Source organism: Dendroctonus ponderosae, unplaced genomic scaffold, assembly GCF_020466585.1.
Source record: "Dendroctonus ponderosae isolate FM_Combo_2020 unplaced genomic scaffold, Dpon_F_20191213v2 Dpon_F_20191213_241, whole genome shotgun sequence".
In the NCBI taxonomy this organism is placed as follows: Eukaryota; Metazoa; Arthropoda; class Insecta; order Coleoptera; family Curculionidae; genus Dendroctonus; species Dendroctonus ponderosae.
The window spans coordinates 1-26,470 of NW_026018449.1; the positions used below are offsets into that span (position 1 = coordinate 1).

The following is a 26,470-nucleotide window of genomic DNA, read 5'->3' on the forward strand; positions in this document are numbered from 1 at the left end:
TGTTCGGATTCCAGACACAGAGGAACAAGTATTGGGCATAATCGAATCAGGGCCTTCCAGGGGCACTCAGAGCACAATAACTGACACTTTCCCACGCACCAAATAAATACCGAGGAAGGGCTACATTTCTACCACGTTCGTACGATACAAGGAGATACAAATAGAGGAGGAGTTAGTGAACTGAATACGAGAAGCTGCTTGATAAGAGTGGATAATAAAGAGATTACACATGCACTAGCTTGTTTAGCGTTAACCATTCAAATGTTTGGTATTGTATGGTTTAATTTTAAACACCAATATTCGAGGTTATGAGAACAGGTTTGATATTTCGTCAACAAATCTTGTTGAATTTACCGTTTATCCTTGTCTATCTTATTGTCAGTCTGTATAATTTCTGTACTCCTATAACAGCGCCAGACAACACCTCCAGAGGAATGACGCCAATTTTGAATCACCCTGTATAGAAAAATTGCACATATTTGTAAATATTGTTTAATAAAGCAACAGTTTCAAAATTAAATCAGTTCGTTTATATTCGATACCCCCTGGTATATTGAGAAATAACGATATGAATAAACTGAATAACTCAAGAGGCAATGGATTGCTTACGTAGCCGTTACTCGTTAAATGGAGACTGCAAGTTGTTACCAGAAAGCTCGAAATATTGGAGGAGAAACGACTGAAGAACAAAAAATCTGAATTGAATTATTACATTTAATAAATGTTATCATTTCAGGAAAAAAGATTTGCCTTCATATTCATGGAGTGTTTCCTTACTTATACATTCCATATGATGGACATGGGAAGCCTGAAGATATTATGCGCCAAATAGCTAGAGGGCTGGATAAAGCCATTAATATATCTTTCAATCAGGCCAATTCCAACGCGCAGCATGTATATAAAATATCTTTAGTATCTGGCATGTAAGTGAATCGGGTGGCGGTAATGCAAAGCGCATTGAAGCGACCCTAAGCAAAGCGAGGTGAAGCGCGAAGTTAAGAGTTGTCTATCCCGCACTTGAACCAGATTTTCCTCCGGAATGTTTCAAAGAAGGTGCGCAAAATAGATACAGATGGCAAATAAATATTTATATGTATACATATTTTAATTGAAAAGTGTTTATATATAAACAATGTTTATTTGTAGTGAAAAAGTCTATCGACCGAATCGGTCTTTCTGCCCTTGCATACAGGGTGATGTTCGTAGATCGTGCATTAGAAGTTTTCCAACTTGCAGTTGTTTTAGAAACTTCAAATTTTGTTTCCGCACATAAATTTAATAGTCGTGCCTAAGCCATGAAACTACATTTAGCCCTCTAGTGTTTTAAGAAGCTCTTGATTCCTTGTAAAATACCAAATTTCGAAATAGTCGCAGAAAAGAAGTTACAGAGTTTTAGCACGCCTTATCAAGTCGCTTTGTTTCCGCTCAGTTGTTCGTCACTTTGCGCTGGGTCGCGTTAGTGATTACGCTTTATTGAATATTTATATTTTGTCTCAATACTTTTAGACCTATGTATGGATACCACGTAAAAAAGCATCAATTTTTCAAAATATATCTTTATAATCCCAAACTGATTGGAAAAGTGGGCACTCTCTTGCTGAACAAGGCCATATTGGGGCAAATCTTTCAACCTCATGAGGTTCACCTCAATTTTACTCTTCAGTTTATGATAGATTATAATCTTCATGGAATGAGCAATTTGTTGCTATCGAATATGAGGTACAGGCTGGATCCCGATAAGCCGTACCATGATATCGATATTGAATGGTTTTTACCACCATCGATAGAGAAAATATCTTCATGCGAATTAGAGGCCGATATTCTGGCGGAAAACATTCTGAACAGGCAAGAAATTCTGAGCGGAAATTTGGCGATTAACCCTGGAATTGCTGCAATATGGGACGATGAAAAGCAGCGACGTAGAAATAAGAATCAATCCTCACAATTGGGGGATTATTTGGAGTTGAAAAATACGGCATCAGCACCATCCAAAACACATTTAATTTTTCAGCAAGCTCTTAAGGAAAGATTGGCAGCAGCCTCAACTGATATCGAAGTTTCGAAGGTACGTCTTAGTGACCTAAAATATATTTTTGCGTTTTGGAATCTATTGCGCCCTTTGTCAGGTATGTTAAAAAAGGGTTTTCTTTCTGTCGTTCTTTCAACTGTTGACATCAGAGAAATTTCATAAGCAATAAAATCTGATGTTCTGAAGCGAACTTATGAAGTGAAGTTGCGTAATTTCGTGATAAAACTCGAAATAAAAGTACGCATTAAACTGCAAGAATCGTTGCTTTGACAATTCAGTTAAAAATTACTTTTTGAAACATAATTCGTCTCAACCGAATCAATTTCACCTGTTTTTGAATGTCTCAGTGTTCCATGAGAATTGTTTTTTACTATTTCAGCAAAATTCTGATACATCAATATATCCAGCAGAATGTCCGAAAGTTGCAGACATTCAAAACGCTTCTTCTGTGGACATTCATTATCCTTCTTCGCTTGAATTATCACTTGATGAAACGCTAAATTTATCGAGCAGTCAAGACCTTGATAAAACCTTAACTCCATCCGATGTGACTTTGAATACGGACGTACAAGACGTCTTACATCTATTAGAACAATTGGCTGATGAAAAAGTGAGTAAACTGTATCTACCACAATTTATGTTTATTATTTATTTCACCAAGGTGAAAAGGTTTATATTTTTGAAAAGCCTCAGTTTCGTACAGAATTTATTGTTTTGGATATTCCATCGTCACACTCTACTGCCCAGACCAACTCTTATAATTTTATTTAACTGATAATTAGATATTAAATTTATTATTGAAAAATAATATATGCGTTTTGGTCTTATTAGAGTACCAATAGCATATTTAGCATATGCTAAATAATAAATATTTATTATTTACCATATTTTTATCTATCAGCACGATTTTGCTGATAGACAGCCAATTATAGACACTATACTTCTTAATTTTGAACCAGTTCAAAGCAAATTGTCTTAAACGCGAATTTATTTATAAGGAGAAGTAGAGGTGTTAATTCTTGTCTCAGGTGAGTGGTGCTGAGGAAGATATGAGCATATTATCTCAAGTCCTTGCGGAGGAACCTGTTGACGAAGCGGCCGATTTACTTGATCTTAGTATGCCGTTCGATGCACTTACTACGCCTATAAAAAAAATTGCCCTTGCGGACACCCATAGCAATGCCAACGATATCAAATATTTTAACACCACTCCGATTCCTCAAATCGATGGTCAAGTAGAGGACTTGAATGCAGCTGATACATTCGAAGGCTCAAACGTTCAGAATCTTCATACAGAAGACTATTGTTCAACGCACTCGCCTACTTGGGAAAAAGATACAGGAATAATTAGATCTGGACTATACAGATTGGAGGAGCAAACGTTTAGAAGTGATATGCGGTCTAAAAACACGCAGGTGAAAGTAATGCGAAGAAATTTTAATGTAGGCAACAGTACGACATTAAATATTTTAAAGACAAGCTCCAAAACGAAAGTGAAGATCGTGCCAAGTAGGCAATGGTTGATAGGTGAGTAAAATAAAATTAAGATAGCAATAGAAGCCATGCGTAATTTCACCCACATTTACAACTTTCAGAAGTTTAGTTATTACCTTTAATGGATTCCAATGAATTCGGATTAGAGCTTGACTATTTTTTTTTCAAAGTTATAAACTTATGCAACAAAATGAGGAGATCTGGAATCTTTGGTATAGTTTTAATTTTGCCTCAATGCGATGGGCGCAAACAAGTAGAAATAACTGAAAATGCCTCTAGCAAACTGAAAAATATAACTTCATCTAATTAACTAATCAGTGTATACTTTAGAAGATGAATACTTATTTTGTTTACTGAAACCATAAATTAACAATATTATTTTCATTTTGGGAAAGTTAATGGTTTGTTAAAATCTGAAGTGCGATGGCCGATAGCTTCAAATATATACATCAATTGTGATGGTGCAATGGATTCAAGCTCAGAAGACGAAGAAAAAATAACTTTGGCGAAAGTTGCGAAAGGAAAAAGCGAGCCAACTTATGCTCCTTTAGGAATTCAACTTGTTAGATCGCCTAGTGTTTATTCGAGCAACGAAAAAGGTGAGCTGAGGATAAAATCGTTTAAAAGTGCACCGAATTCGGGGTGTTAGCATTCGGGCCTTGCACACGGTATAGTTATATCGTCCTCAAATGTTATGCAAGAAATTTTCAAATAATTGCAAAAAACAGTTTTGTTCTTATAAGTACTCACAAATGCGCAGCTTTGCTCTAATTTAAAATACTATCTTTCAGTCTAACACTTATATATACAGGGATGCTCGACGAAAAGTATCCGGCAAGATTTGCGGTTTCTTTTAGGAAACAACCTCTGGACCCCTATTTCTTTGTTGTCAGGGAAAGCGTTTCTTTTTTATCGCTGTGTCTTCTAACGCCTGAATTGTGGAAGCAAAAACGTTTTTTGTGATTTTATGAAAGTTTATGCTATTAAATTTCCTTTTGTCGTGTTATCGTATTAAAGTTGGAATTATTCCCCATTCACATCCATATAGAGCAGTTGTTCGAAACAGTCTCGAAAGTTGTGAAGAATTTCTGTTGCAAATTGTTGGTATTTTTTATGCTGAATTGTGCAAATTTTCGATTTAAAATATCCCCCGAAAATAAATCAAGAGGACATAAATGTGGCGGTCTTTGTCCTTTCAATAGTAGTTTTATTCGCAATATGCGGTACTTTTCCACCGGACACCCTGTGTATATTACGACATTATATACAACATTGCAATGATAATTATTACAGCTATTTTTAAAGCTAATTTGCGATTAAATATCTGTTATTAGATCTTCCTCATGCTAGCGGCGACTTTTCCAGGGACTGCAACATGTAAGTTTGTGTATAGTATAGTATAGTATGTAATATTTGTACACTTAGAGAAATATAAAGACAATATGACAATTGCAGTAGTTACAATAAGATAGGTAATGGCTTAACTGGGGTTTTAATGGTTTTCGTCATTTTTCTTTCATTTACTTGTAACAGATTTTGCAGCTTCAACTTCCTTTCGTTCACTTTCGTTTTTTTCTGTCTGTTTATGAATGGATCCAAGTTTGCGATTATACACTCTGTGCAGATTTATTGTACAGGGTGTTTACTGATAAGTTGACTCCCCCCTAGATCGTTTATTTCAAAAAAATGTGAAAGTCACCAACACAAAATTTGTTTAATTTTATTCAACTTTTTTAAATCTGAATTTAAAATAAATGTATAAAACACGGAAATGTCAAAATTTGACATAAAGTCTGAAACACCCTTTATACTTTTGGACATAGGACCAATAGGATTGGTTATTCTGATTTCAAAAATATATATTTTTACTATATTCGTATTGGCCGTTTTTCCTATATCATGTTTTAAAAATTATAAATATCAACAAATCAAAGTAGCCTTGAAATTCGACAAGGTGCTCCCTCAATTCAGAACGTTTGCCCGGTAGTACTTTTTTTAAATGACAATATTTATATCTGGATTGGACGAGCGGGTCTTATCCAATGGCCTCCAAACAGCCCCGACCTAACGACTCGTGATTTTTTTCTCTGGGTTATTTAAAGAATATTGTGCATGAGACTCTACTTAGACGCCTTAAAATAGAGGCTGCAATTAACGATATTAATATTAATCATAACTAATATATTCAAAACGTTATAGATAAAATTGAAGTAAATTATAGAGCCTGTCCAGCGTTAAACGGAGGTAATATACAAAATCAGTAATTTTAATGATTTTGTTTTTATTTATTTACTTGTTTTGAAATGTATAGTTTATGTGCCCTTTCTATAGTTTTTTGTTTCATTTCAGGCTACTTTAATTTGTTCTTATGTAAAATTTGGTAAGCATAATACAGAAAAACGACTAATGCAAATCTAGGCAATAAATAATCAATAAATATATCAGGAAAAAATCCAATCGGCCTGTCTAAAACTATATAAGGTGTTTCATTAAAAAAATGAATTTATGTCAATTTTTCACATTTCTTTTTTTGTATTTTAATGTTAAATTCAGATTTTAAAAAATTTAGTGAAATTAAGCAACTTTTGTTTGGGTCACTTTCACAATTCTTTTGAAATAAACGATCTAGGTGGCGTGTCAACTTATGAGAAAACACCCTGTACATGGTGAAACACCGAAAAATTTCGTACTCCCATTAAGGTTTACATCAAATCAATGAGAATATGTAACCTATTTTAATTAAATTTCGAATCATTTGAGTCAAAGAATGACTCACTGCTCTTTTGATGATGTGTTTGCGGGACACTCTGTATATCATAACCATATATTCAAAACGTAATAACCAATTTAAAGGATGCAACATGAAGGCAGGGAATCAATGAAAAAAGCAAACTCTAGAAAAAAATATTAGGTAAAAGTTTTTGTATGAAATTTTTGTCCCAATCCCGATTACCACCAATCGACATATTGTCGTTATTCTAGAATGATAGCATTATTTTATAAACTCTAAATGATTATACATCAATTGCTGGTTTTTATTTCAGAAATGAAGATCAAATGCCTAGCACATCTAGTCATTTTCAACAAGCTGAATTGCATCATAAGCGAAGACTGTTTCTTTCATCTGATAATAGTTCAAATCGTGCAGACACTGAGGCATTTTTGTCGTCCCGGTTATCTGCTTTGAAATCAAATCGCAAAAGTAAAACCTCACAAATCACTTATCCGGATTATGCTGCAAACTCTAGCGATTCCGATATATTTTCTGATAATTGCGATTTGGAACCATCGATGCCGAGGCGGCAATGCGAACTAAAAAATGAAAATGCTGACCCTTTAGACTGTGATAAATCGAAGCAAGCCTGCCCATATTCATCTTCGAACCCAACATTCAGCCTAGCAAACAGTGATCTGGAAATCAAATATTTAGACAAGCTGCATCAAGTGCACATGTCCGAACAAAACTCTATTAGCGGTTCATATAAACCTTTAATGAAGGCACCAACTAAGTCCGAAGTAGAATCTTCTCTAGATGTTTATAAATTTCCCCATGAACAAACAAAAGAACCCTTCTATAGCAATGTAGACGATTATACCGGTCCTGTGGAGATCGGCCATAAAGTTCTACGGATATCCAGTAGTACCACGGCCCATCTGGCTGATTTTACTTCGAACAATGCGCTTGATAATCACCGAAAAATGTTTATGGAAAATGTGGCTAACCTTACGCACAATTCCAGTAACATATGTATTTTAAAATTGGCACATTGCAGAAGCAAGACGCTGACTTTACGCCCGGTCAAAAAACCACCAACGGTAAGTGTCGTTGAAGAATGGATAAAATCAAACTCAACTTCCCACCATCAGGAACCAACATGTTCGTTGGAGGAGACAAATGAAATGCGCTCCAAATTGTATGTTTCTGATAGCCCTGGGGATGAATCTATTTTCGATGCGTCTCTATCACTAACGCCTGATTCTTTGCCTCAAACTGATCATTGCAGTCAAGCAATTGTCGGCTCAATTGTTAATAATGATAGAAAAATCGGGCAATTGAATGATTTGCAAATTCCAGAAGATAAATCCAACACGTCGTGTCAAATATCCGGCCAGACACTGCAAAATTCGTTTGGTTTTGATAAATCTGTACAAGACTTGCAGGCTGCTAGAGCTACGGTAGAACCTCAGTTCTTAACAACTATGGTTATGGAGTTGCATATCCGAACTCGTGGAGATCTTCGACCTGATCCACAACTGGATACTGTTTGCGCTATTTTCTACTCTATTTTTAATGATGTGCCGAATGCCGACAGATCTAAAGCGAGTGGTGTAATTGCTGTTAACTGCCTCCCAGTAGAGTTTGGGGCTGCGAGACCCGATTTTCTATATGGTATTGGAACCGACTGTGATATTGCTTACGTGGAGTCTGAAGAAGCCCTGATATACAAGTTCGTAAATTTAGTGAAGAAATGGGATCCAGACGTTTTAGCAGGATACGAAATAGAAATGTTATCTTGGGGTTACATAGTGGAAAGAGCAGCTGTACTGTCAATCAACCTTCTACCATTGCTTGGTAGAAGTCAGCTGCATAAGTTTGGAAAATCCAAATTAAAGCATGACAACGGAGAATTAGAAACAAATATTATTGGACGAATTGTCTTAAATGTATGGAGAATTATGCGGCACGAAATAGCTTTACAAAGCTACACTTTTGAGTCGGTGGTTTATCATCTTTTGCATAGACGCGTGCCGATGTATACTTCGAAGGACTTGACTCGGTGGTGGGACCATCGCAGTAATCTTTATAGACATCGGGTGGTCAGATATTATTTACAGAGAACCGATACGATTTTAGAGTTATTCGATAAACAGGACTTTCTAAACCGAACCAGCGAACTTGCCAAATTGTTTGGTATTCTATTCTACGAAGTGCTTTCAAGAGGATCTCAATTTCGAGTAGAATCTATGATGTTGCGCCTAGCTAAGCCTCTAAACTATATTCCAGTATCTCCGGATACTCAACAGCGAGCTGGCATGAAAGCTCCAGAGTACGTGCCTCTAATTATGGAACCCAAATCGGAATTATATACGGATCCAGTTATAGTACTGGATTTTCAAAGCTTGTATCCTTCTATAATCATAGCTTACAATTATTGTTTTACGACGTGCTTGGGAAGAGTCAACAAGCTTGGATCGAATTATCCATTTGAATTTGGAGCTACTCAATTGAAGGTGTCCAAGAACATTGTCAGGAAACTTTGCAAACGAGACTTGCTGAATTATTCCCCATGCGGCGTGGTGTTCGTTAAACAAAAAGTGAGAGAAGGCATTTTACCACGCATGCTGAAAGAGGTTTTGGATACAAGACTAATGGTTAAGAATTCAATGAAAGAAAATAAAGGTATGTAGCTAAAACATCATCATCATATGTCCAATCATTAAATTCTGAAAATTTTTGCGAATAGTAGCGAAGTAATATTTTTGTACCTATTTTCACTCAAATAAAGTTTTTTCAGATCAAAAATTCGAATCAAATATAGCTTGTTCACAAAGAATTAGAGCTACATGCGCTATTCGTTCTGTGTAAAACAATAATTTTTTGTTCCTAGTTTGAAAAAAATTTAGAATGTTTTTAGAACTTTTTAAGTACCTACATGGGTTTACAAAATTTGTAGCCAGTTGCTAGTTGCAGAGGCTGTTATTTTTTAGTGTCCTTAAAATCATTTGTAGTTTAAGTATAAAACATTATTTGTTGTATACCTCAATAAGGTTATTTATTTAAAAAAATATGAATTTCAAATGTTTTAAAATTGTCTGCAAGTGACCTACAAGTGCCCATCTACTTATGACGCTGCTATATCGCGAAAACGCAACCACAAGTGAAATCACATTATCAGGTTAAATTCGTAGTTAAAAAATCACTCTCACAGTTATAACAGTGATTTTAAAATCACGCTTTAGCTCATCTCTAGGTGCAACTGACTAATATGAGTTTAATCAGAAGTTCAGTAGTCTCAAATTTTTACAAATTATTAAATTGTACCTTAAACTTTCGCTAATGGAGCACAATAGTTTTTGTTTCGTCATTTAAAAATCTTAGTCATTGTACAGAGAACCCCACTATATTTAAGACTTTATCTAAGTAGAAAATGAATGTACTTCTAATTTAAGATTTGGTCATACTTTAAGTTTTATGATTTCCATATTTTGAAGTTAGACGTAAATGTATAGGGTGCTACAAAATATTTCATATCAACCTTCTTTAGATAAATCATTTCACTCCATGATAACGCTATTAAATTATATAGGGCAAATAAAAATAGAAGAAGAAGAAGAAGGCATTTTAATAGAAAATGTGAAGCATTTTTGAAATAATGTAGAACAATGTGGAACTGCAGAACAAAATCAGTAACAGTAAATCGCACTTCTAAAATGACCATGAAATTAAAGTTATTTATATTTTAGTAATTAAGTCAAATTTAGCTTTAATGTTTTTTTCGAATTCAAATCTCAAAACTTTCGTTTCAAATTTAATATAGGAACTAGTTAATGTTTTTTATATATCAAAATTTTATTTTATATAATCTGGTCCACATGCAACTCACTACGTGAACAAAAGTTGGATTAGAATTACATATTCTAGTCTGTAGTCTGAAATAAGGCGGGTTATCCTTCACATTTTAGATTTCTCCTAATATTGAAAGTAGAAATGCTGTAAGTGGGCCGCTTAAATAGTTCGTGTATATTACTTGCCGTATAAAACGGAAAAGAAAAGAAGCCGAAAGTTAAAAATTTACTGCTCAAATAATTTAGTTAGTTATCACGGATACATTCCTTATAGGCAACGATCCTCTACAAAAAGTTCTTCACAATAGACAATTAGGTTTGAAACTTATTGCCAACGTCACCTATGGATACACAGCAGCTAATTTTAGTGGAAGGATGTGTTGTGTGGAAGTTGGCGACAGTGTTGTTAGCAAAGGCCGGGAGACCTTACAAAGAGCCATTGCTTTAGTGGAGAGCACTCCCGAATGGGGTGCTAAAGTAAGTAGGTAGTTATGGTTTTAGCAAGTAAACTTTACGTAGTTCCTTAAACTTTTTAACTTTTTAATATCGTTTTTTACAATGTCATTTATTTTACTAAATACCTGTTAGATTTAAATTTTTTACGAAGGATAACAACCTCAGAAATTACGTTTTTCATACAATACATCGTATTTAATGCAGGATTATAAAGGTGGATTCCGTTAGAGGCATATGGAAAACGCGCCTTGAAAATCGTGATCTAACAATATAAAGTATTTTCAACAATGCAGTTTTTGCGCTTAAGCCAAAAAGTATCATCAACTTTGATACTCCAAATGGGACACTCTATGTATAATACCGTTTCTGGATTCCCAATAACTTTCCTACATTTTTCTTCAATACTTTCCGATATATATCTAACAATCTTCAAGTAATTAATTATTTTCCAATTTTTTGTTCAAAACTTACTTCTAATTTTATGTTTTTAACTGCAATATGTGTATTAGAAAACACATCAAATTTTGAATGTAGCATACGAATGTGTTGTGTATTAGTTTTGCATGAAGAAGTATGTTCTATTCTGTAATTAGTTGCTTTACAGCAAGATTTCAAAGCGGTCCGATGTCGATTTTTTCATAGGACACCCTATGTATTACCGAAAAACCTGAAAAATATTTGATGTTCTTATACCTGAAAATAGTTCCATTTTTTAAAAAACTAGCTTTTATCTTTGAAACCTTAGATACTATTCAAATATACGAACATGATATAGCATTTGAAAAGGAATTTGATAATCTTTCAGGTTTTTCGATAGTACATATCGATTAAAAAAATCAACTTTCTACCATTTTGAAATCCATCCGTAATTTACTCATTTTACGAGACCCTCTATAATACAGAACACGCATCTCCATAGAACACTAATACTCAATTTTAATATCTATGCTACAACCAGAATTTGAAGCTTTTACGGTTACAGATATTGCAGTTATGAACAATTAATTATAACTAAGTTTTGAACAGAACAATTTGAAAACAATTAGTTACTCGAAAACCGATAGAGTTGGACATAGAAAGTAATAGAGGAAAACTTTAGGACAGTTTTTGAGAAAGCAAAAACTCTTTCTCATTTGAAATAGCAAAGTTAATTATACTTTTTGCTAGAAGCGCCAATGCTGCATTCCTGAAAATATTTTAAGTTGTTGGATCACGATATAGAAGTAGCCAAATTTTCGTTTTCCTTATACATCTAACCTGCCGGTCTAAAAATCCGTTAAATCAGTTTTAAAAAGTTGGATATTTTTAGGTGGTATATGGAGATACTGATTCAATGTTTGTATTGGTACCGGGAAGATCTAAAAAGGATGCATTTACAATTGGTAAAAAAATTGCTGACGCCGTCACCGCAGATAATCCCGATCCTGTAAAGCTGAAACTGGAAAAAGTCTACCAGCCCTGCATTTTGCAAACCAAGAAGCGATATGTTGGCTACATGTACGAAACGGTTGAAGTAGTAAAGCCCATATACGAAGCAAAAGGAATAGAAACTGTTCGACGAGATGGTTGTCCAGCTGTTTCAAAAGTATTATGATTTCATTTCTAGTCTATTGACCGAATTAAAAACATGTATTGCTCCAGATGTTACAAAAGTGTCTAACACTTTTATTCGAAACCAAGGATGTCAGTCTCATAAAGAATTACGTATTAAAACAGTTTAACAAAATCCAAATTGGAAGAGCCAGCATTCAAGACCTCACTTTTGCCAAAGAATATCGAGGCAGGAGTGGATATAAACCTGCCGCTTGTGTACCTGCATTGGAATTAGCACGGTAAGCATATGATCAGAACATGTTAATGATTGCTTTAAAAATATGGTTTCTGAAGCAAACTATATGTTAGAAAATTTGCGATCTTGTTGGTTGAGATTTACGTTTTTTATAAAACAACCATCGCCAGAAATTCTTGGCGAAGTTTTCTAAATCACCCGTAACGGTGAGCATCAAAGCGTAAGGATTACCTTCCGTTGGTAACTTCTATATACATTTATATAATGTGGAAACAAATATAATCTAATTATAAAATATTAAAAAGCTAATTTATGAGATGTAAACATTTTTGGTTTAGACTCCCAGATTATTGTAATATTTTTTTTTCAGTAAATGGACCTCAGTCGATAAGCGAAATGAACCTAGAAATGGAGAGAGAGTCCCATATGTAATAGTAAACGGTCCTCCCGGTTTGCCGCTTATTCGACTTGTGCGAAGCCCGAGAGATCTACTGAATGATAACTCATTACGACCTAACGCTCTCTATTATATTACCAAAGTAATCATTCCCCCTCTTAACCGATGCCTCAATTTGATTGGAGCAGACGTGAATACTTGGTAATTAATATATATCTTTTTATTTTACCTTGTATCAGGATCCCAAAAGGTATATCGCTTGCAGTCATTAAAGGTTTTATTGCTAGAAAACACGATATACGGGACTAATCATGAAGTCTTGCGCAAAATCAAATTGGAAAATAAAAACAGCATTTTCCATTATTCAGAAAACCTCTATAACAAATTTGCAAAAAGCGAAACGCGAAACGAAAATTACTCCGTGGTTGCCATCTATTTCTACAGAATAAATCGTATAGTATAAAACCGGAATATAAATCAATTTTACAAAAATGTAATTTAAAAAAATCGAAAGCCCCGATTCAGAATCCAGAAACTCCCTCGTCGTTCTTCGTCGAATAAATGTAACAAGCAACAATATCATAAAATGCAAGTCAACAATATGGAACTTAAGGCTCTACAACTAGATGGTAATCAGGGGAAAAGTAATGCCAAACTTACCGCAAGCTGCATCGTGCCACCTGGAAAGAAAGAAAAAATGTGTTGAGTACAGCAGGATTGCCACACATTGGTGTCCAAAGCTAATTTATTTGAAATGAGCACAACAAAGAAAGAGACAAATAATCCACGCAACTTCAGTTGCTTTTGGTAAAACTAAATTCAGTTCAAATTAAGTGATGTATAGATTAGAAATCATTCTTACCAGCTTTCTGCAACCTGCTGCTGCATCCTCCATTTCCTACCCATGAATGCTCCAAAGGTACGCACTACACACAATGGAAATCCACTCCGAATAAAAACTTTAATCCTGCAGTTAACAAGGATAAACAACCGGACTTCCCTTAAGGGCCACAATGATTCTATATTTCCCATAAGTACGCAATTCACAGGACACGATAAATGACTGGCGACCTATTACGTCTCTTATCTGTAATGAATTGAATATTCAGGCTTGATAGAACCACCACGAATATATAATCATTTGCTTCATCGCCCTTTGGATGAATCATTGCACTTCAATTTAACAGCTAAAGATAAACAAATCGCGACGGTGGGCGCAATAGACTTTTTTATACTAAATTAAATGCCCGTTTATCCAGCCAGTCTATCGAACCAGTTGTTTTGCTCGATTTTAATAAAATTTTGACCAATCTGAACTGGATATTTTGCGTAAAAACTGGCTATATTTATGAATGCTTCTGTGCTTGCATGATTATATGCTGCGGATTACATAACTTGATTTTGAGAAGATTTAGCTCATTAATCTTTTGCGCGATTTTTCGGAAAATTTCGATTTTTAAAGCTTGATATACAGGGTGTCCCGTAAGCACATGATCAAAAGGCTACTGTCATATTCTTTGCATCAAAAGAAGATGATCTGACCTAACTTTTATTAACAAAAAATGTATGGTTCCTATGCTATTGATGGTCAGTTCTTCAAGAAAATTCCTTTTTTGAAATATCGGGCGAATGGTACGATGTATTTTAGTGAAACTCGCTGTGAATTTGTTCTGATGTAAAGACAGAAGATAAGAAAACATGCATATTTTTTTTAGCGAGTTTCACCAAAAAATTTGAAAAAACGTATTTTTTTGAAGAACTGACCATCAATAGCATAGGAGCCAGACATTTTTCGTTAATAAAAGTTAGGTTAGATCGTCTGCTGTTGATCCAAAGAATATCGCAGTACCCTTTTGATCATGTGCTTACGGGACACCCTGTATATGTAGATTAAAGCTCGCTTACATGGCCGATTTAGTTCAAGCTGTAACATGATTTGTGATTGTTTTTGTTTGCTTGCAGCATTAACGTGGCACACTTAACTCGATTGAATTGAATAAATCGAACTTTGAAATTTTGTTTCTCGTTTAAACCATGCAATGAATCATTTCTTTTGTCTGGAAGTTCAGTATTCTGTCGCTCTTATGCATTCGCAACAATATTATTTTGGAGAGAACCTGTTGCTTTCATTATCTTCGTGGTAATATTTGGAAAATTTCTGTTTCAGGTTTCACAAAATGCCACGTAAAAATAAACCCAATCTTCCAAACTCTTCACCTATTGTGAAATCAACTCTCTCACAGTATTTTATCTCGAACGTTTGTGTCGGCTGCTCTCAACAGAGTCAGGGTGGCTTATGCCAAATGTGTCAGAGTCAACCAAACATCACATATACGATTTTAGCAGAGAAATTAAGAAAATGGGAAGAAAACTATAATAACGCTTTGCTGGTAAATATATTTATTTATTGAGAAATTAATGCGCGGCTTTTAATATATATTTTTTTCGTAGATCTGTCAGTCTTGTACAAGTAGCGTAGATCAAATTGTTTGCGTTTCTCTAGACTGCCCAGTTCTATATAGGAGAAATCAAACATTCAACGATCAGCAGCAATCTGGATACGTTAGACAATTAATGAGTAACAGCAATATTTTTTGAACCAACGAACACACTGTAAACTAGACCCGGATAATACTGTGTCTTAAGACACTTGTGTGTTGATGCCGGTCTGTGGGTCTATGTGCCGCGTCATCTGGCCTCTTGCGACGCGGCACTTTAAACAACACTTAACATTTAATTTCATTCAAGATAGCAGCCTTCGGACTGCAGTTCGTGAAGGCCACGCACAGTTATCATATAGTTTCTGACCCTCTCGGCAGGGATTATTTTACGTTATAAAGCCCCACGAACGAAAGTGCTCAAAATACTTGCTACTTATTACTGATTCATTCTTATTTATCTCGGTTCGATATGGCTCGCATAAGGTGCTGATCGCAGGTACCAATACCACATCGGGGATTTCGATATTTCAACAAACCAAAAAGGCAAATTCCTGCCTTTTGAACACTACCAGATTGCATGCATCAGTCGGCGAAGAAGGCCAAAAAACTAACTTAAAGATTTTGTCATCCCTTGCATACATAAAGGAACAAAGGTCATTCGGTCTTAATTTATGGCTGACCCAGCAGCTTCGAAACCAATCAGATACTTGTGAGGCAAATAGGCTTTACAAGAAGGAAACATGTTGACACTTCATTCATTCCTTTCATTAAAACAACGCATCCGGCGTCTCTCATAGTCTCTTCATCTTCAGTAAAACCAAAGAAGAAAACATTGAACGCGCTGCACCCCAGCACCCACACGCGTCGCAGTCTTTTGCTGGGGTTTAATAGTAAAAATTACACAAGTTATAATGCGTAATATAGTTATATGACCACTTACGCAGACCACTATGTGTTTCAATCCATAACTGTCGATGCAGCATTTAATTATTATATAAGCTGCGCATTCGACATGTAGAAATTAGTCCTAAGTTAGCAGTTAAGGCAGTTAGTTCGTTGTTGAAAAATCTATTTTTGTAAAAATAAACGTTTTTTTAAAACCAAGTTTTTACATCCAGAAACAAAATTATATTTTCATGAAAAATACCAATCAAACAAATTATCCAGCAGCCAAAAAAAAATACATGTGATGTGCGAAATTAGGTCAATGTTATATAGGATGAATAAAAAAGTGAATCTTAACACTTTCGCCTTTATATAAAGGCTGGACCTTTTTCTACAAGGGAGGAGAACTGAAGATGGCTTTAAAGTTAAAATAAATAAAAAAAAAGACTAAATGAAATTTTACACATACTGAAATTTCCAAACTCTAGGAAACAGTTTGGAGATTCCGATCGTACTAGTTGTAGAAATGAGGAAAAATGTATAGACATTGTGGATAGAAATAAAACATAAATATTTTTTATTTAATATATTGTCGGCAAAATTAACGCACCATTACATAAAATGGCTGTAAATACAATTTATATTATAATATAATAAAAAATTTCTAGCAATAACAATCTATAGGGATACATCGTTAACAATGCTATAATTTATTTCATGTACAGTTTAATCATGTTGGTATATTTTTATCATAAAAGTATTAAACCTTTAAAACTATTTAATTGCTACCTACTCAAAATGATGTTTTCAGAAGCATGTGGCGTTCTTCGCTTACCTAGTATTATCTTATAGAGCTAATAAGTACGAAACAAAATATTTAAGCAACCAATATGGCTAAAACATTCGGAGATGTATAATATACAGTGAGGTTTCTTTGTCTCTGAACATAAAGGTGTATTTACCCATCGTCTCTCAAGCAAAAGAGTTTTTTTCTTTTTCAGTGTTCAGATTACCGCTCAATTATAACCTGCATGAAATTTGGCCACTTGCCAACATAAATAAAGACTCAGGGCTTTATTTAGGTGTACCTACAAAATGAACATGGGTGTAATTACAATACATGCTTAGAGGAAACACTGTAATGATGTATTAGTGCATCTAATTCTGCACTTTAAAACAATTTATGATAAGAGCCATTAGCATTAATTGCTAAAGAAGAGTTGCTTATATTGAAGCTGTTCAGCTTTATTGCTCTCCGCTTTATTTCCCTACTTTTGGGGTATTCCGAAGTTTCAACATCGTCTCGAATCGAAGCGACCAATCTTAATTGAGGTTTGTTAATTTCTCAAAACGCTGCGGCACTACGAATTTTGAAGAAAACCAAGAAAAATACTTAATGACTTTCTAAAGTTAACCCTGCATACGTAGTCCAGTGTCGCAGTACGACTTGGTCGGGCGTTTTCGCAGTACAATTCTACTGTAAATAGAATGGAAACACAAATCTAATGGCCTCTGGTTGGTCTGCAGTCAAATGAAACCCACTTGGTCGCTCTGCGCAAATATAAAATCAATTGACATTCGGTTTTGGGTTTTCCCATAAAATCGTACTGCGGTGTAGGATCGTGTGTGGCAGGCTTTAGTGTTTTCAATATATTATAGTTAAAAAAATACCCTCAAAACTTAAATTTTTCATTAATACAATCACCATATAGGAGATAAGTTCCTTGGTTTCACACATTTTGGGTATATTTACTTATTTTCCTTTTCGACTTGCTTGCAATGCAATACTGAATGCAATGGATTGCCAAGTCTTAGATTTTATTTATTTATTAGGTAACGAAATAGAGCGCAGGCGAAAAAAGCTGAATTATATTTTCCTCTAAGTTATAGAACAATACTGATTTTTCTATTTAATAGATTTCGTTATCAGTTAAACATGTTTCAACTTTTCAACAACAAAGAAATACAATAAATAATAGTTTAATGTAAATTAACAAAAATAATAGAAAGTTTTGCACGCATTTAAATTAAGGAGTGTTGATCAACTCTGATTAGTAGGTAATAAAGCATATATATTTTTGTGATAAATTTCGTATAAACTAGTTAAGATGTTTGCACAAACATTTCATTGGAAAATTGGACCGATTACGACACAGCAAATAAGTTATGCCTAATCAGATATGTTTTGGATTGGCTTATAAATAATTGTCGAATTAAATCTTTGTAACAAATTTTCTATCCATTTACCTAAATCAAGAACTAAGCGACAGCACCAGTACCTATTACCTTTAAAGGAAGGAATATCTTTTATCTAAATCGTTTTCCTATTAAAAATCCCAAATTTGTGTCTTCTGGTTACGCTAAGAGAAAACACAAACTCTTATTTTAAAAATTTTATCGTGAAAGTTAATATACGGGTAACACTTTCAAGATTGAGCGCATATTTAAGTAAACGTGCCCTTAATAGGGATGATGCAATATCTTAGTTCAACACTCGACTCAATAGATCAAAATGTTTACATCATCGTGCGAAAATCTGCGTGTAGGTACACATATAACTAATAAAATTGTGAGGGTTCAATTTCGAAAAAATCTTGTTTCCGCATGATTAAATTCACACAAACTGGCACGATAACATTGTATCGTTAGTATACACCTATTAGTTATATATGTATATAATTATTAAACCATTTCGCATTTTAAGTTGATATTTGATCACAAACATTATATAATCATTATGTATCAAACATTGCCAAACATTTGTTTTCTATAATCTATTTTTACATTGATATTTTATATTGAATTAATCAACATTTTATTGTGCTTTTACTGCAACTTGTAAAATCTATGCATACTTGGAAACAGTAAAAGTTAACTTCTTAGAGATAGAAGATAGAGTGTCGCAAGCGAAAATATTGTTTTAACGAGTCTAATGCATATTTTACTGGACTAGTTTTTCAGTTACAATATTTTAATATTACATTATCTACTTTAATCACTTAATTTTGTTGCACATTAATGTATCTCGATACATTTAACTAGGTTTTGTCATCTCAGTCATATGCCTAAGTTTACAAGCACTAGTATAAAACGACTATTGTTGAAGCCTTAAAAAAGTGCATGCTTTTTCTTGTTTTCTCCAAATTTAATTTTGCCAATGCAATGGTAAAATGGATTTGTTATTTGAACACTTAGAAATACTATTTTGATAACAGACAACTTTATCTAATAAAAACAAATTTAACATAATTATATAAGTCCGGAGAGACATTTTTACACAATTTACACTGCTCAATATGAGCAAAATGCTGTAAACGGCTTATCAACGGGTTACTATAAGCAACAGAAATGCGAGAATTATATCAAGTATTTTTACTTAACAGAATGGAAATCAGTTTCCATTAGTCCTGGACGTCCCAGTTAAACATCATTATATTACATGTAAATGCTCTGTCCGAGCAGTTTCATACGAGATTCATGTAATACATATTCCCCACAATTTTTTGAGATTTTGCTTGTAACGTTATGCTCTAAACACACGGCGCTAAGTTAAATTTCAACAGTAAGTGTTTGACTCTAGCATGTCCTCTAGTATTGCTTTTTAACGTATTTTCATTTATACCAAATGTAAATGTACATAGCGTACAAAGTTTCTATTTACGGGTAGTTCTACCTTATGAACAGCCAACCAAAATTAAAATGCAACTGGATCATCCGCATAAAATGTTCTGGACCTCGATCAAACGATAAGTTTTAATTGTTTAGTTAAGTAATATTTTTAGAATTCTTAGATTGTTTAATGCTCTAAGCACCCAAAATGGTTGCTGCTTGCTATTATTAGACTTTGCTCGACATTTTTATGCATGTGTACCCTTATACTATATGCGATTGCAGACCTCAAAGTTCTTGTATGCCTGTATGATCCCGTTATTCAGAAGCTGTAATACAGGGTAAATTAATAAGAAATTTCCTTTTAATTAAAATGTAAAATGTGGGTTTCCATATAATTGAGCTGATATTTAGCATGTTTTTTTTTAGATAATTCATACTAATTTTGCGGTATTGATTCACTGAGGAAATTTATGTCTCGTTCATGTTTATGTGAAAAAAAGTTTTTTGGTCTGTTTTATGCAGCAAAAATCTCTTTCCAGTAAAATGATATTTGTCCTTAACTTCCGTTACAGAAAATTTTCGATCATAAATCACGATTATAAATCTAATATTTTGTGGACTTCAAAGACGAAAACCTTTATTGGGTTTGGGTTGGATATGTACCAAAATTAAGTTTACGAAATCAGTGAAATTTTCATTTTGATATCAGATTTTTCGGAATCGATTTTTTCAACTTTGCCACCTTTACCTAAAGTTGCGAATATAGCTGTTTTGAGATATTAGTGTTTAAATTCTCACTTCTCACTCATTCTCACTCTCAACTCAACATACGTGTGCATGTTGTATGCACACCACAGAGGACCTAGAAAGAGTTGTTGAAATCAATAACAGACAGATGCGGGGCGCGAGTTTTCTAACTTCTCGATCAACTTATTATGTTAACATTATAAAAAAATTAAGCCATGGTCCATATATGGGATAATATGGGTTTCGGTTCATGTATTTTGTAAGAACATTTACATTTGGTATTTTTTTAAATCGATATTTTGTATTAGATCTACCAACTACCATTCCATATCAAGTCTATTTAAAAAAGAATGAGTTTTTGAACCAGCAAAAACCTTGTTTCAAAGTTGTTCATCTTTAATTTTACATTATTTAGATGTTGGATAAGTGCATTTTCGTAATTTTATACATTGAAAGTTTTAAAACAATTTAAACTAAATATACATATGTATATTAGGTTTTGTGAATAGTCAAGTTGATTTGACCCTTTTGTAATTGAACCACTTTTATAAGTGCTGAACATCTCTTTGACTGCATTAAATCCTAAACATGTTTTTGAATAAGTAATGTTGAAGACGTGGCCAATTAATTTTCTATGATAGCCAAGTGCAGTTACGACCTATGCAGACCGTCTAATAAGATTTGCATAGCACAAATATAAATTATTGGATCCTATTTATTATTTTTGTGCAGGACAAATTGTGCTTCGACTTTAAGCACGATCCGGAATTTGATTCACTTTAGACATCGAGTCCGATGTAGAATGAAGTAAAATAAATTTGTAAGAATCCCAGTTACCGACTAATGCGCTTCCTATTAATACAATCTTATCACTTAGTGTAAAACAAAGTAACAATAGGCACTTTTAGTGAAGATCGGTTAGACTTAAGTGCCATAAAACATTTTAACTATATTTACAATTTTACTTTCTACAATTTATATCATACTAGAAACATAATTATCTACAACTAGATATGTATGTATATTTCAGCTAGTTTTTCTCTAATTATTATTCGTATTTCCATACGCATCATTTTCGGGAAGTTTATTTTTACGGCTTATCTAAAGTTTAATTGCTAAATTTTTACTTTTTGAGCCACGATTTTATGTTGTTAGTAATCTTGATACATGCTTGATTTTAATGACGATTCATTTTCTTAATTATATATTTAGACTTAGTTCTAAGAATCAGATATATGTTGTTTTCTGATATGCAATTGGTAAAATTACAAATACAAATCGACTTTCTAATCGTTAAAACGATTGCTAAAAGTTCAGCGATTAAAATTTAGATGTCCAATTAGTAAATATTAACAATATGCTTCCGTTGCTCTTTACCGATACAATGTAGTTTTATCATTAAGAACGCCTACATTCCACTATGACAATCTATCAAGTATCAAAGTAAAAAAAATGTTTAAACTTACTTCGTTTTACGGTATAAAATCTCCCCTATTGAAGGAAAAATAACTAGCTCATTATTGCTATATGGTCGGGGATACGTCTACATGCCACTTTATTTCTACCAAAACGTCTTTGTAGATCTTCTAAAATATCAAAATGCATACATGGCATCGGATAAAAAAGTAAATAAACAAATACTTGGATTAATAATAATCCCGAATAAAAATGTACAGTTTTACTATAAATAACTTGCTGCTGAAAGCTTTGAATACCGATATTGTATAGAATAACCATTCTCAGATTCAGCTCTACTCAATGTTGACCAGTAAGAAGATTATGTGACACATGAGTAACAAGTGCCTTTACAATATTTCACAGTAATTGGTGTTTTTAAAAAGTGACAGAAAAGATGTGAGCCAAGAAACACCTGAATCAGATCAATCAAGATTATGCATTATTTCATTTCTGCACCTACAAATATTGGAGCCTATTCACAGATGGCTTGTACATATGGAATGAACATTTGTGGATAACTCATCAAAATTAGTGATAAAAAGCGGATCACCTACGTGAGTTGTGATGGATAATTCATTCATCAATTTCAATCTAATTAGAAAAAAATGTTCTAGATATCTAGGACTAGAAAATCTAGAATTTCCGAAGTTGTTCCAAAGTCTGTGGAAATAGTATGATGCCCAGAATTAGATCTAGATGATCTCGGTTTTGCAATTTTCATTTGAAATAAGAAGGACTTTATTAAAATCCGTAGTGTGCGTGATACTATTATTTTCCTTAAACTTAAGAAACATTAATTGCGTTTGTGTTGATGCTCGACTTGGCTGTAAAATGATGCAATTGGAGATATAAAATGTCGAAAGTCCTGATTTGGGCGGTTTAAGGTTAACACTTCTATAAAGGGATATAATTTGATGATTGGTCTTGATATAGACCTCGGCCTAGTAATGCAAAAACTAGAAGGTTTTCAAAAAATGGCCGCTAAATCATCAACCATTTAACCAAGGAAGGTGTTTACTCACTTTAAATAATTAATTCAACAACTGTATTGTTTGTTATACGTATTGCGAAAAAATAAAGAACTTCATAATAAACACTGGCGTATATTTTTTTTCTTTAAACACATCGGTACGGACGCCACGAAAAAAAAAACAAGAAAATAAGTTACCTATAAGAAACTTACTACCAAAGTGAAACTGGAACGTCGGAACCTGTTACAGAAAAATAACCGTTTACCGCATCTCTGGTCAGAACTCCAAAAACGTCTGTAAAATGAAGACCTGTTATAGATTCCATATGAATATTGCATCCTGAAAGCCAATTGACAAGGGAAGAAATATTGGGCGATAAAAAACAATTCCTTACATGATGTAACAGAGGAAGAAATGATTAATTCAGTAATGAATGCAGGTTTGAATGAAGGTCCAAATCATAAACTAAGGAACGAACACGAATAAATCATTGTTCCTGAAAAAAAGTAAGACTGATGGCAAAAATATAATTTTTGGATGTTGATAAGAAGATAGACAAAATAGATAAAACTATTTTTCTCACAATTTTGTGATTTTTTTTATTCAAATTAATCGCCCTGGATTAACGAATTTGTATTGTACTGATATTTTATTATTATTTGGATATTTAGTAATTCCAGTTCCTCCTAAGTGTTTCTGCAAACAGAATATATGTTGCTAATTATTAATAACATCCATTTGAATCCGTTTTTTTAAACAAGGTTGAAATCGCTTTCAATCGCTACTCAAGTTAACAATACGTAAATTAACAAAAAAGAAATGTTTTATGGGTAGATTTTGCAGATATTTTAGATGTTTTTGCATGAAACGTGAAGTGCCATCCTGATTGTTAAATCTAAATCGAGTTGCATCTAAATCGCACTGAGATCTAATTCTAGTTCATCAATACAATCCCAACAATGAACATTCAATGGAGGCCTAAAATTAAAATTATCGAATTTACCATTATCTTATGATCTCGAAATGGGAAGACCAGAATGGTAGACCTTATTATGAAAACCATTCTTTCTTATTGCAAGCAATACTTTATTAGATTTTTGTTATTTTTTGTCGACAGCAATCAGTTGTCCTGGATATGTTTGCCTTTGGTATTGATTAAAAAGCTGTCACTTTTTTATTCATCATAGATGGTCATTTATGGATTACCATCAGGCTTTGCTAGTGGATTAAAGTTATCTCCTGTGTCAATAGTAAGGCAGGAATGAATTACAAAATTTCTAATATAAAGTTGTCGTTTCTTAGCTACTGGAAACTAATATATGAACTAATAATATACATAATAGCATTAGAGATAAGTTGAAAACTTTCTTGGTCTGTGAAAAACCAGTTTACCCACTATAATTAGCTACGAATATGTTGTCCAATGTTGAACGATACTGGCCATTAGAACGGACACGCGATGAATTTGTACTCGAACATGAGCGAGACGGCCACAAACGCAACGTAGAGAAGAAACATTGTGAATCCTAGACCCTAGAACATAATATGTATGCATGTATTAAATGATACCAGTAGCAAAAATCTTTATTTGTCACAATAATAGCTTAAAATAAGGAACGGAAATATCTACTATAGTTAATGCACATGGAGAATATGTAATGCACATAATCTATAAATAAATAAAAACTATTTTATTTGTCATAGCCTAATCTATCCATTAGTGTGGTGCTCTAGACAGGTTTCCAAGCCACTATTATTAAAGCCCACTATTGCGATACAAATTGATTTGTAAATGTTTAGTCCTCGTCCTCACGCTTTGGTTTTTTATATTTATAATTTTGTGTACATGTTCTGTAAAATTTAACTTGCTGACAAGCACTGCTGTGTTTGCAGATTTGGAAATGGTTGATTGTATATTGGGTGTGCATAATGGGGTTAAATTTCCAATAGGAATGATATATTTTTTAAATGTTATTGGATCCATATTTGAAATAGTGGAACTCTCATGCGAATACATTTGTCTTCAGTAAATTATGCCATTTCATCATGGTGAATCACACGCTTTTAGAGTGCTTGAAAAGTATCAAAACGTTTTATCAAAATACTCGCTGATTTACTAAAACTTAACGTTCGCTTCGTGAAATTTATGTGCGACATAATAATTCTTCTGGGCTTGCTATTCGTCGAATCGTTGAGAATGATCGTCTTAGCGTGGTTACACATGATTCTTTAAATAAAGCAAATTCTCGTTCTTGGTGTGAAAATAATCCACAAGCGATTCATGAGAAGCATTCGCATCCAGAAAAAGTTGCTTCTTGGTGTGGTTTGGAATATATTTTTTCAAAACGACGCCGGTATTTCGGCTACTGTGAATGGTGATCGCTAGCCATCGATGTAAAAGGACTTTATGACCGCAATTGGAAGAAATTGAATTGGAAAACTTGTGGTTTCAACCCGATAGAGCTGATTCCACTAACACATAATCCGAAGAACAGTTTGGTGAATCAATAATCTCCAGAAATCAACCGTTAATTGGCCTCCAGGAAGTTGCAACTTCCACAAGCTATCTTTTTGTGGAGGTATTTAAAGTTGCTCTATGGGAACAAACCTCGAACTCTTGACGGGGTGAGCTTAAATATTAAACGCTGCATTGCTGAAATTAGAGCCGATTGATTGGAGAATAAATCAGAGAGATAATAAAACAGTCAACGAATTCGCTCCTGTAGTCGAAGCTGAGGTGCAGATTTGAACAATGCGTAATTCAGCTCATACATAGTAACTTGTAGTTCAAAATAAAATAAAATAAATTATCATTTAGTTATCTTAAATATTTTGTGTTTTATTTAATTTTAAAAACAAATACTTATTGGAAATCCCTTTATTATTGGATTGTTGCTGCATTTGGTGTCAGTCCGCGTTTGTAGAACCAGCGAATACTTAAGTGTACTAGATATTTTAATTTAGTGTAATGCATGTGCAAACCATGTGTAATTAGAGGAGTATCGTCTGTACAAGTTTTTTGGCGTGTAATCAGCCTTAGGATACATTTGGAAAAATTATATATTGATGGGAGTTTGGGGATTATTTAGCTGTGTACATAGTATATTATGCAAAAATAGGAATATTTTTCAAAACTCTGCAAACGTACTTTATTCATTCGCCACCTGAACATGGCGATGGACATAATCACGAAGAGCAGCATCATGAACAGAATGGTGATAGAGCAAACCATTCCCGTTGAATTCACTTCCACAGGTTCGCGGTAGATTATGCCAAATAGCAGCCAAGGCACTGGTAACCTGCAATTCAAGATATAATATTATTTTTCATGGTGTTAATCAAAAGCTAGTAGCTATGCCTGAACGTTACTTAGCACAAGAATCTTGAATCGTGTACAATGCAAATCGGTGCACCCTGTATATCGTGAATCTAGTAAATGCTACACCCTGTATATTAGAAAATACAAGGGAGAATTTTGGGATGGTTTGTCGCCCCCGTTTAGAAATAATTCGACAATTAAAACTTCTCTATATTTAAATTCAATAAAATAGCCCTTCATGTGGAAGTAATTCGGTAGTTATAAGTGAAAATTAAAAAAATATGTATTTTTGTAATGATGTTACT

The 26,470-nt window shown here is 33.7% G+C and overlaps 2 protein-coding genes across 2 annotated transcripts; one reads left to right on the forward strand and one right to left on the reverse strand.

Annotated features, from left to right (window-relative positions):
* Positions 1-736: 736 nt before the first annotated feature.
* Positions 737-16,273, forward strand: LOC125503699 (DNA polymerase zeta catalytic subunit-like; the record flags this gene model as incomplete). Its single annotated transcript, XM_048664430.1, is given in 13 exon segments — positions 737-923; positions 1,507-2,065; positions 2,409-2,639; positions 3,058-3,556; positions 3,919-4,122; positions 4,858-4,900; positions 6,568-8,924; positions 10,365-10,567; positions 11,856-12,131; positions 12,188-12,378; positions 12,706-12,933; positions 14,900-15,122; positions 15,184-16,273. Coding segments are annotated over 13 exon segments (5,348 nt in total), but the record flags the coding sequence as incomplete, so codon positions are not given.
* A 1,462-nt stretch (positions 16,274-17,735) lies between these two features.
* On the reverse strand, positions 17,736-26,145 carry LOC125503700 (sodium/potassium/calcium exchanger Nckx30C-like; the record flags this gene model as incomplete). Its single annotated transcript, XM_048664431.1, is given in 2 exon segments — positions 17,736-24,379; positions 25,995-26,145. Coding segments are annotated over 2 exon segments (241 nt in total), but the record flags the coding sequence as incomplete, so codon positions are not given.
* Between the last annotated feature and the right edge of the window lie 325 nt (positions 26,146-26,470).